Below are 12,955 nucleotides of genomic sequence, written 5' to 3' on the forward strand. Positions count from 1 at the left end.
AAACATCACGCACCATATTCTATATTTACTTTAGTCTGTCTGTTCTTAAACTCTCCCTACACTGCGCTCATGCATGGTTCAGGCTTCTAGATGTAAATCATCATATTACTGGATAATATATAGATATTATTGTGACAAGAGACTTTTGAATATTGTGATATTGTAGCGTTGTGTTGTTTGTTCCTGGTTTTAAAGACTGCATTACGGTAAAGAGATGTAATTTTCTCAACTTAAGTCATTGTTTTCTAGTGTATCTAGTAAAATTAGCAGGCGAATCAGATAGCACTGGGCTTGTCCCGGTCCAAAGGTCCTGTGCTAGCGTTGTAAACACACCAGCAGCAATTCTGGTGATATGCTGTTGACCATTTTTCTATTATTTCCATACTTTTTGCTTTGAGTATGACTGTGACAGGAATCCCGTGTACATACTGAATTGCACCTTTAAATGTGAAAACTATTTTGAAAACTATGATCTCCCACAAAGACTCAAAAGCTAAAAAGAGGCATCTTTTAAGCAAACATTCCTAATAAATGCCATTGTGTCATTACGGTGGCGAGAAAGCACAGGCTCATTCTCATTTAAGTCTTAATAATTGGATATCAAAAAAATATATAAAAATAGCAGATGGGCTTGTAAAGAATTAAAAGAATGTAAAAATCTTCTTAGACTATCAAGGCAACAACAGCGACGATGAAAAGATTATAACTGAAACATCCAAACAATATCGCCAAAACTTGTCTCTATATTAACCATCTCTCTGTCACTTCCTTATGTCACACTACACCCAGCTGACTCTTAAATCTGTTCAGATATTATAAACCATACGTGGGGGCACACACACAGTAATCCAGCAGCCTCTTTAACGTATTCAGATTAGGCTGGAAATGGGGGGAAATTGACAGTGCATAGAATGTATTTCCATCCTTTCTATATCTGTCCCCAGATCGTTCTGGGATCTAATTACTCCTGTTAAATACATGCGCTGTATGAACCGAATTTGAGGGGCGTGTCACTGGTGAAATAAGTACGTTGTGTAAGCACAAGCAGCTGCGACTAAGCAGCAGTTGTTACAGCCATTTTCTCTGGCCAGTGCACTTCCACGGCCCATAGTCACACAGCACCATCAAACCCCTGGTAGACTATGTGTTATTCTGCTTTATAAGTGTCAACACGTGTGTGCATGTGTGTATGTGCTTGACTGTGTGCCCAGTTATGTTATGCACACATAATTATGCAGCATAGATCTGTGAGTTTGCTCTTGAAAAAAAAAAACAAAAAAAAACATGTCGGTTCATTCACACTAACAATACAATATTTTCCAGATGGCACTGGTCCATATTGATCTGCAGCCAGGAATTCATCCTCCTGTGCTTTCACACGTCAGGCAATAAAGTTACCAACAGATATTCTATCAGAACTGCATATATTATGGATTTGCCAGCACACACACACACACACACACACACACACACACAGGCCCACGGAAGAGTAGCAAAATGTCAGGCTGTTGGGGGATTGTTATTCCTTTGTCACATGCTGAAGAAATAATGGAGCTGTAATGAGCTTATTAAAAAGACATTCCAAATTTGTATTAAATCAAGTATTAAAAACACAGCTAACAAACACCCTCTCTAAATGTTTTTACAACACTGTGACTACGTTGCAGACACAAACCAATTAGCACTGTTCTCGAGGAGTGACAAACCTCATTCCTCCATGATAGCCATTAGGATGGTAAAACCTTCTGAGATGAAGAATGAATACTTTGATAAGTTTGCAAGTCAATTAACAGAGTAAATAGTTAATTCTTTCATTTTTAACTGATTTGTTGGCGTCTGCACTGTAGATTATCAAAAGCTGCTTCAAATGATTTCTTTTGGCCACTCGGCAAAAGACCAAGCTGACATATTCCACCCAGATTAATATGGTGAATGTCAAGAGGTAATTATCTGTCTTTTAAGCTTTTTAAACTTTAAGCCTTGTCTGTTGTTTGGTGCTGGACAGAGCACACAGTGGTTTTATTGGGGTATTTACTGAAAACAGCTTCCTGCTGTAGCTAAGTTCTGGTTATAGTACCGGTGAGACTGAACGCACATTAGAAAAGTTGAGGGAATAATTTTTGTGGGTTCGTCCCAATGAATGACTCCTTTCACCTCACACATAGTCAGTTAAACACCTGTTAATATAACATATTGATAACTTTAGTTTAAAATATGTAGTAAAAGTCCTATATTGAGATAATTTTCAGGTTCATACTTTGCATTATTTTTCTCATACAGTCAGTTGCTGCAGCACCTCTATTCACCCTCTGTCTGAGCGCTCTGTTTTAACTTCTGTCTCTTTAAGGCTCTCCTCCTGAAAAGCCCGGTCTGCTCTGATTGGCCAGCTCTCGCACGCCTGAGCGGTCACCACCTGACGTATTTCCACATGAACTCTGCCATGGCAATTACATCGCTGTCTGGGAGGCAACTATATGATTGTGACGTCACAGCTTTACGTGAGTTCTGACGGCTTGTTAGAAGGCACGCTTTCTGAATGCAGGCTGTGTGCGTTTCTCTTTGGATAGATTGTTTCGATAATTATACAGTATTCAAATGGCACCTAACTCACAAACACTTAATTTCACTTTCTACAATACGGGACCTTTAATTGATGTTTTTGACCACTGTAGTGAAGCAAGCTAAAAAAAACAGAAGATTGCCATTTGTGCTATAATATAACTCAGTTGCATATTAAGATCAACATCAACTGATGTGGCAAAAAAAAATCCAAGCAACAGATTTGCAAATGAAGCCACTACATAATGGACCATTCATGTTTTATTAAGTCTTGTGCATTAGCAGCACAAATGCACTGTGGCCATGTGAAGAATATGGTGTTCATTCTCTACTGAGACTGCATTTAAAGGCCACCACTGGATTATAGAAGCTGATTTCAAAATCAAGAATAAAAAAATCAGATAATATATCGGTCGATATTATTAATTCATGCTCAAATAGTATCGGACCAGCTGATTTATCTGTTTGGCTCTATTGTTAACTGTTCTGTTAAACCTTACAGCCTTTAAACAAGTGTTCATGAGAAACAATTCAATCTTCCCCAAAAATGAGGAATATTAGAGATTATGGTGACGATGATGGATTTTCGCACAAATAAACACAGTGATAGAGTGTCAGAGACAAAGCGAGAGCCTCCGTCTGTTGTGTGGCACAAACTGAGGTCTATTGATGTGAGTTCTGTCGTGTAAAAATGGAGACATTGGCATTTGCAGCTGCATAGGCCTGAGATCAATCAGTCTGAATAATAAAGCCCAGTAATTATAGGCTGTGATTCCGGCTTACAGCAGGCCTTTTTTCTTTTTCCCTCACTTCTGAGATCTCGCTCAACATCAAGTCTGGTGCTGTTGTCTTTTACAATTCTGACACTTAAGCTAACTGGCTGACATTAGAAACCTGGCTAATGGATACACTGAGTAAGGTCATTGCTGCAATAAACACGGCAATGAAGGCAGATGCACGGCAATCACAGAACAAGAAAAACATCAAGGATTTTGACGAGGGAGGCTCGGAAAGTGTTTTGTCTGTTTCCTGCAGATCTCTGCAAGTAGGAGGTAGTTAGTCTCTCTTATTCATGCTGGATTGCCGTCAATTCTTGGCGCAGCCTCTTCCTTAAATGGACTGAGATGACAAGGCTATTACCGCAGTGTGGGTCGTCTGCTATTCATGCTGCCTTTTTTAAAATTTTGTTTTATTTTTTGCTTTGGTTCCTCATTCCTCTATACAAAAAAAAGATAAGATGAACTATCAGAGCCACGTTTACATGACTGAAAACAAACGAAGTGTCTGAGTAGTGTTAGAATTAAATCTGACAAAGTTGTTGCCAATCAAAGCCGATCTTTCTCACTAATGAACCCGAGTGGAGACAAAAGGACTTTAGCTAATTACCAAGCAGTCCATGAGAGCCACTTAAGACATCACAGTGATTTAAAGGCACACGGCCACTGCAGTTATCCAAAGTGGAGTGACCAGGTGCATGTTAAAAAAACCTACCTCCTTTGAAAAATAATACACATTATGTCAACTATCTTTTTTTAAAGATAAACACACAGAACACTGCAATCCCTGTCCTTTTTATGGTCAACAACGAGAAGACCAAAACCAACAACATGTTTGTCTGACTCCCACTTTCTGAGCCTGTCAGTGGTTCTCAGCCGGAATCTCACTGGTTTCTACTGAAAAAGCACATCTTTGTAAGTGTGTCATGAATATATTTATAGTAATTATATTTTTCAAAAAGGCTAAATAATGCCTTAAAACAGCAGGGCTATGTAGTTTACAGCAAAAGTGACTCAAACAGGAATAAGGCTTACATTTATGAGGGACTATTTTCAGCTGTGGATGGATACACATTTGTTGCTCTAATGAGTATTTAAAGCACCAGATTGGTGTATGTGGGATTTACAAACATGATAACGACTTTACATTTCCCCATGTGTAACAGCAGACACATTAAAGGAGAGACAGATCCCTTCCAACACTTTGAAAAGAAAAGTTGTCAGTTGTAGGACGCATAATGCCCATGCTTGTCTGCTTCATAGCGACCAAACTGGAAAAGATGTCAGCCAGCCCATTCACTTAGATATGGGACATAGATAGGACGGGGTGGTGCTGAGTTTCTCGACATGAATTGAGACAGAAATAGGCTATTTAATTCTTTGCTTATACTCACAACACATAAGAAACATATCAGATAATACCGGACTTATCCATTAAAACCTGTGACTTTCAGCTATATAACAGTTTTCCTGTGCAGAACACACTATGTGACATGAAACACATAATATGACAAGATAGGGATTTGTGATTACATGAAAATCTTACCTTGTGTCGGCACTTCAAAACAACACCATAGGCACCTGAAAAAAAGAGAGCAAACCGCATGTTTAACCTCGATTAACCACAGCTAATCTTCTCATGAATATTCACAGTATTCTCCTTCTGCATTTCGAGCAGAGCCACTTCACTTAAAAACAGACCCATGTGAAATAATAACAAATTTTCAACATAAAATCAGTTGATAAATGCTGATTTGTGAACAAAGAGTTTGTCACTCTCACATAGGGCGAGTTGGCAAACAATGCTAACAAGTGCTAACAAATCCAGAAGCTACTGAGTGGTTTTAATTTCTCCACGTTCCTTCATAGTGAACGGGGTTTTAAAATCCTTCTTTTTAATGCTTCTCATATGTTCACATGAATTAAGGAAAAACATCCCCCACTATAAAAGGACAGGTGGCTGAGAAAGTAGGACACAAGTGTTGGCAAGCTACTGTAGTTCTGATGTTATCGACCCTGGCAGTCACACACACACTTCCCCTGAGGGTTCAAGAGGAATTCTTGGACTGAGCAGGCATATGACAAACTGCTCCGTGCTCCTTCACGAAGCACATCAGCGCTGCAAGAAGTCATCTGCAAGAGGCTGCTCTGATGCGTCTGCATTCTGTTGGAGTTTAGATACCTCCGAGCCAAAAACTGAGAGACACTGCTGTCTATTGCTGACCTACAGAAGGTTGTGCCACCTTTGACCAGACGGGTGGTTTTAACACGGTCACTAAAAACTGAATGTACTTTACATCATTGCTGATGATGTTTATGGATTGATTTTCAGACATTGATTTAGGGCTTATTTTCACAATTAAAAGTGCACTACGTAGTTCTGGAAAAGAAATACAAAAACTCAGAAAGGCTATATTTAAAATAATGATATGGCAATAATACAAACTGAGAAATATTCATAATTTACATATTTGATAAATAAGCCTCCCTCTGAGGAAAGTAAGGCCCCCTGAACACTGTTTGTAGCTAGAAAGGTGGCAGAGTCCGCCACACATAAACAAAATGAAACTGTGTCGTCCTTTAAGGTCAGTTTGTTCATTCTTTTATTTCATTTCTTGATGATAATCAATCAATGAAGATTTCTCTCTTTTCTGATTACAATTTCTTCCCAATGGCTACATACTTACATACTGGCTACTTTAAATGATTCATTGTTTAATGAGTAAAAAAATGAAAGAAATTGATGAAAAAAAAATGCTCATCACAATTTTACAGAAGTGACGTCTTCAAATTGCTCAACTTGGCCAACCAACACTCCAAAAAAGCAAAGGACTATTTGTTTACTGTCATAAATGACAAAGAAGGGCAGCAGAAGAAACTGGAAACCGGAAAATGCTTGAGCTTGAAAAATGACTGAAATGATTATTAAAATAGTTGGCCATTAGTTTTCCTTCAATCAAGTAACTAATTATTTGACGAACTGTTACAGCTGTACATTTTTCTTTTAGCAACTAATCCATAACAGTGAATATTAAGAAAAAATGCTCCTATTTTTATTATATCTTCTTGCTGATGTAGTTGTGAGCATAAACTGTTTCCTTATTCATTTTATCTATAGCAAAGGAAAATAGAGAAGTGGCTGCTGAAAGGCATTGGAGTAATGAGCTAACTTAACAGAAAATGAAACCTAAAGACAAAGCAAGCATCCAATAACAAGGACGATGTTAATCTAAAATAACATATCTGCTATTTGTCAGCTTATTTATTTCCTAAGGACACTTGAAGGCATCAAAAGCGTCTTTAAAACCACCCATAATCCACGAGGGGACGATAGCATTCCATTAAACAAAAACATCACTTGTACAGAACGATTCTTCACTTTAATTTTCTTTTCTTAGATAAGCATCTGGATATAATTGCATAACAATCTGTGTACTGGTACTTTTAGTAGCGAGGCTGAGCCTACACACAGCACTAAATGATTAACAAAATCAACTGACTTCAAGATCACTGAGGAAAAATCTATGATGCTGGATCAAGTGGAGCGTACCGTGCCATGAGTGCACAGGCAGGAAGTTGAGCTGGACAGAAAAAAACTTCTACAACTAAAAGTGCTGACATCCTTCCAGACCGACTCATCTTTGGACAGGCGTTCAGCCTTCAGATTCCAGCTCAGAGTTTCCCTGTGTCTTCTGGAGATGCATTATACGCACATTATAAAACTTCTACAATGTGGGAGTAGGAGTGTAAAATCTGGGCCAGGTGGGTGGCTTCACCTCAAGGCCTCTGCCACTTTCTATCAACCAAGTGGTTCAAAGAGAAATATCAACCACGAGAAGCATTTTGGAGGAATTTAAGCGTCAAATCACCCTCTGCCATTGTGTTTTACAATCAAACTGAATCCCAAACCACCTCTTCATTTCTACCATAACAACACAAGAGTATGAATACTAGTCACAGCACCTAGCTTCAGGTTTGCCATGTTAGAATTCTTTGTGATGATTAAATATTTTTTAAAATGTCCTTGACCTTATTGAGTTGTGCAATCATGAACCACAGACCAGGCTTTTAACAGCCTTGTTCCACTGGCAAATTGGATACAAACAATCAAATGATTGCTCACTGAAAAGCCCTACAACGAAATCTGTGAGTGCGCTACCTCACATGAAAAGCTGTGGCTGAAGACTAGACCAGACTAATGGTCACTGTCGCAACGAAATGTACAGATTTTACTTTTATATTTCACACCATTACATTGTGCAGCGGTATAAAACGACAACGCTCACCTTCACCCACGATCCCAAGGACTTCAAATTTATTCATTACATCACCGATGTCAAGGATCTTCATGAAGTCGAAAGGTTTGTTGCGTGAGGCACATGGAGCTCAGGCGGAGGAGGTCCAGCTACAGGATGGCAAGAGGCGGCCAGCTGTTGGCTCCCGAGGGGCGTGTGCCAGATGTGAGCCATAATATCCGACACATGCCTTCACCAGAGGCTCGCTTTTACCTGCACAAAAACACACCAAATCATACATATAGACAACATTTATGTGCCTTACCTTTTAAAGTGAATCTGTCACATGCCAAAGCCGGATGTTAAATTTGTCTTGAGATGGATTCACCAGTGTTGTGAAACTAAACAGGTTACAGACTAGAATTGCATTGTATTTTTTCCATCAAAAATAACTTGTATTTTAATTAACTACATTTCCTTATACCAGTTATGTTGATATATCTGATGTACAACTATTTGTAATTTGTGACAAGGTATGTTTTGATGTATTTGTTCCTGCAGATTGTTGGTTAATTCATTTTTAATCTGTTACATTTTTGAAAGCAATGAATTGATAAATGACCGATCATTAACATCCCTATTACAGATAAGTAGTTACCCTCTTCAAAATGTTAAAAGTAATGCCATTATTTTACTACTTAATGTAACTTTTTACATTTGATAACTTTTTGATTCATTACAGATGTTTTAAACTGGAAAATAAAGCATTTTGATACTGACAGCATTGCCACCTCTGGTAAGTCGTACAGAAAGACCTCTTTTGTGATTTCATCGGAAAAATGTTGTCTAATTTCGAGCACTGATATGCGTTCATGTTGCATGACATCACGGCTGTCTGCCTCGACATGGTCCGCTGGTCGCAAGCATGGTAGACCCAGGTCGCCCGGAGCAATATGCACTGATTTGATTGGCAGACGAGAGGAAGCGCAAATACAAACAAGGAAAGACACAGAACTGGGACTCTACAGCTCTGTTTCTTCAAGTTAAAGGGCCAATCCAGAGATTCAATATCTGGCTCCCATTTGTTGAGGGATTTTGAAGATTAAACAAAAAACTGTCAAAATCAGAGCATCCGATTCTGAGACATCCTGACTTTTAATCCCCATAATGGGTTTCTTCAAAAACGCTGTAGCCTGCAACTGCAATTTAAAAGCATCTTTCATCACATGTTCCCTGACTGATACATGCCCTCATCTGTCAAGCTCCATGCCCCAATTTCATGACACCGGTTTGCTGTCAAGTATTTGAAGTCTCAAGTCTTATAATATCAAGTCTGACAATATAAATCGAATGACATCTTCAGGCTGAGTAGACCGATTATTGGGGCAGATATTCAGCATTTTTGGCTCTGATGCAGCCTCCTCTCTTTGCCTGTTGTCACCACTATGTGCTCACACTCAATGTCCCACCCACTATCTGACTGGTTACACATTACAAGTAATGGCCTATAAACACTGAATAATGTACATCTGCAAAGTAACTAGTAACTAAAGTTCTCAAATAAATGTAGTGGGGTGGAAGTATAAAGTAGCAGAAATTGGAAATCCTCGAGTAACGTTTCTCAAAATTGTTCATTTGAAATTTAAATTTTGACACCAACATTTCATTTTTTACTTCAAGTGAACATCAGTTCCAAATATCGATCATAAAGATTACAAATAATCATGAACACAAAAACCATAATGATCATTCCCTTCTGAGCAGAACTCTGAATCATGAGTAAACAGATCTAAAATCAGTTGAGTGCTCTTTTGCCATAAACAAGCAAATACTAAGCTGTCATGTTTCTTCCACAGTTCACTCTACGCTATGAAAATGACGGATAAAGATACCGTGAATCAGTGCTCCAAAGTTCTGGCTGCATTTCCTACCTTTTATGGAGAGTGAAACAGTACAACATAATCTCCAAATGCGATCAAAGCGTCTCCTCTGGTATCCACACACACACTTTACTCTTATTGAATCAGATAAGACTCCAGATACCAAGGACTTGCGTAGCCTACTCACACTCCCAGTCTCCTACGGTGCTGTGGGCACAGGAGCTGCTCATCAGTATGCAAAACCTCAGCACCAAAATAAACTCTGTCTCCCAGAGCACTAAACACCGCTGTGTGGTCTATTACTCCCTCATCTTACTCAGCCGAACGCCGTCAACACAGGTGAACTGATGGCAACTGTCGGTAAACTCGAGGAGCATGATACGAGGCTAAACATTAACGCTGGTGGATGCAGAGAAAATGCCTCTGGTCAGATGAGTGTGTTACTGTGCTTCCTCTCCATCTCCTCCTCATTTCACTGCCTACATGCAATGGCATGCAGCCCTCTTTTTTTTTTGTTTTTCGAGGGCAGATTTTTAAGCCAGCTACTCTCCAGGCCCAGACCTAGAGGGCTAATATGATCAGGAATGCACTGTGCATTGCTGTGTGGATCATATATTTTGTCTCTATCAACAGAATGACTCATGCGTGGTAATGGACTGGAGTCTGTGGAATCTAAAACACAGCACCTTGAAAACCTCCTCTTATGATCAACGCACAGCCGTTAGTTTTCTGAATTTGGTTTATGATCATAATTGGGAACATTGGAAATATCTTTTTTTTAGGGGGGGGGGGCAATAACATGGGATCCAGCTCACAACGTCACTGCCTTTAGAGGTAAGTGGAGTACACATTTCTGCTCCACTACACAAAATGAAAACAGCAGAAGCAACAACAACAAACATTCACATTTATATATATATATATATATATATAAAAAATGACTCATTGTGATAAAACATGAGGGGAAATAATTGCCTTCACATAAATATCTGCAATGCAACTTCTCCATGGCAGCAGCCAACACACATGCGAGGGCGAGATGCTGCTCTTTAAAATGAATGTTTTTAACACAGACTCTGGCGAAGGCTGCACTGTGTGTGTGTGTGTGTGTGTGCGTGTGCGTGTGTGTGTGTGTGTGCGTGTGTGTGTGTCAGCTACGACTGCCCACAGAATGAATGTAGCTCCCACATTTTCAATGCAGAGCAGCAATAAATCCAACAAGTCGAACACACGGCTACACTCAACACAACTTAGTGCGAATAGTCTCACATTGACAGTTGTTCTAACGCGGACTAACTCCCGCTCAGTTACGTTATAATGAAGCTAACATAGTTGCCTCCTGATTCACAAAACACACGAAACCCGCAAATTAGCTTAAAAAAAAAAAAAAATACAAAAAAAAAAAAAAAAAAATACAAAACAAACCTCAAGCTTGGTAACGTCTGTTTTTCGCAGGGAGCCTTGGAGAAGATATTCACATTGTAGCTAAAGCTCGCAATTCTTATCTTTATAACCAGTAAATAAACTACTCACTCAGTCAGTGTTTGGGGGAAAAATGATGGAACCGGGCCGATATATCCACCCACCAACGGAGATATTTTCATTGCAGCAGGCAGCTACAGTAACTGGATCGTGCGGTTGACAAGCTGCAAGCAGATCACCAGGCAACAGCTCGAGTGGCGTGACAGCAGCCAATCAGAACGTTCGGAGCGCTTGTTTATTCCGACGCCCCCTTCCTTTGGGCCAATCAGAGAGCGGAACGGCAATCAGGGGGAGAAAAACTGTGCTGCGGTCTGAGGGTGTTTCGTATGAGCTGGGATATTATTGTTCTAATTTCTCAATTACATAATTCACAAGCTCACACCCCTGCTTTCAGTGTGATAGCATAGTTTACATCGAGGCCATGTCAAAGTGCTCCACGAAGAAACTTCTCGTTATGAAGAAGGAGAAGAAGCAAATAACAAAAAATAACAGATTGGAGATCATTTTAAATCTGCCTTGCTCAGAGGTAGCATGTCGCAATTTACACCTCGCCATTGGCTACAGGTTGCTGTGGGAGGAGTTCACGATTTTATCTTTATTTATTTTATTTACTTTTTCTTGCAATTTTGTGCTTTCTCTGAATAAAATGCGCAATAAAAGAAGAAACTTGGAGCTTAAAGTGGCCCCCTGACAGCCATGTTTGTCCAGATGATTTCACACAGGATAAACATACAGAGAGTCATGCTCAAAATCATTTTCTCCAGCTCATTAATTTGATCTTCCACGTGAAAGTGCAGCCCAGATAAACAGCGAGAAATTAATCTTCATGAAATGTTTTCCCTGTCAAAAAGGTCTTGCACCAATTGCACCAAATATCTGCTGAATTAGTGTAAATGCAGTAATTGCTATAAAACACTGTGATTATAAATGTTTTTGGTCAATAACAATCATATTTTTCCCACATTATCATCATGGATGGACAGAGAATGAAAATCTGCACCCTTCACCTCAGTATTGAAACATTTAAAAGGAGCATATAGGAAAAAAGAAAAGAAAAGTGCCCTCGTGTGACTCTTTATCCATGACCCCGACCTCATTCACACCAAATAAGAGCTATTGACATCCTAAACACTCTGTGGATCCATACAGCTTTTTCCATGACTGTGGAACATGAAGATGAAACAATGCTGCCACCCACAGGATGAACCAAAAACTGAATAAATTATCTGGACTGTTCAATGGTTTCTTAATCGATTGCACATATTCCATGAAGGGAGAGTTAAAGTAGGTGTTAGTTAAGTTTCTTTGGATATCTACAATTTGATCATCAATAGACATGAAATTCATAGGTAATTTTATTGGTATACATAATGTGTTCCATGGAACCAACATTGATAAAGCAGGAGCAATAGGCTTTTATAACAACTAAGTACTGCTGAGTTCTTCATGCATTTGTTTATCTGATGGAAGCTATGGAAAGTTTATTTGTGTGTCTAATTGTCTTGTCACAAGCCTGTGTTGGTGAATCATCAATCATCATCATCAATTAAAATGTTAACAACACAATAATAACTCTGATCACAATAATAACAGAGCCACTTTCTCATGACTATATCCTTCTAATGTTTGTTTTTTTTCTCAGAATGATAGTAAGACAAACTAACCCAGAACATCTGCTAATCTGTCAGCAAGTGGTTAAATACCAACTCTCAGAGAAGATGTAGTGTGATGAGACAAACCAGAAACAGGTGATACTTCCATTATTCTTCACAGGACATGCACAGTAATCAAGCAAAGAAGAAGAGTGGTTACGAAAGGTCGTATCAGGTGTCGGGTTTATAAACCGAATGACTAAAATCTGGGTTCCACATTTCAATCACTTTTGGGAATGTGTCATTGTATTTGTGCCAGTTTAGTAATCCTTGATTATTTGTCTTGGCACACATGTGGGAGAGCAGTGAGGTTACAAACTGCTCTGTGAATATTATACTTAATGGCTTTCACATTTTACTTGAGAAATATA

At 39.1% G+C, this 12,955-nt stretch overlaps 1 protein-coding gene across 7 annotated transcripts in view; it reads right to left on the reverse strand.

The window, feature by feature from the left end:
• LOC115591241 (cyclin-dependent kinase-like 5) overlaps window positions 1–11,135 on the reverse strand; it is a 44,401-nt gene extending 33,266 nt beyond the window's left edge. For 5 of the 7 annotated variants that reach the window (XM_030433057.1, XM_030433056.1, XM_030433055.1 and 2 more), the window contains exons 1-3: window positions 10,984–11,135; window positions 7,622–7,843; window positions 4,882–4,916 (exon numbers count right to left, since the gene is read on the reverse strand). In XM_030433057.1, coding sequence (XP_030288917.1) covers window positions 4,882–4,916; window positions 7,622–7,685 — 99 coding nt within the window. In that variant the 5' untranslated portion in view covers window positions 7,686–7,843; window positions 10,984–11,135. Of the gene's footprint in view, window positions 1–4,881; window positions 4,917–7,621; window positions 7,844–9,501; window positions 9,887–10,875 lie in introns of those variants that run through there. The other 2 variants (XM_030433052.1, XM_030433054.1) reach the window with 2 other exon arrangements.
• Window positions 11,136–12,955: the final 1,820 nt, after the last annotated feature.

This window comes from Sparus aurata, chromosome 11 (assembly GCF_900880675.1).
Source record: "Sparus aurata chromosome 11, fSpaAur1.1, whole genome shotgun sequence".
NCBI classification, from domain to species: Eukaryota; Metazoa; Chordata; class Actinopteri; order Spariformes; family Sparidae; genus Sparus; species Sparus aurata.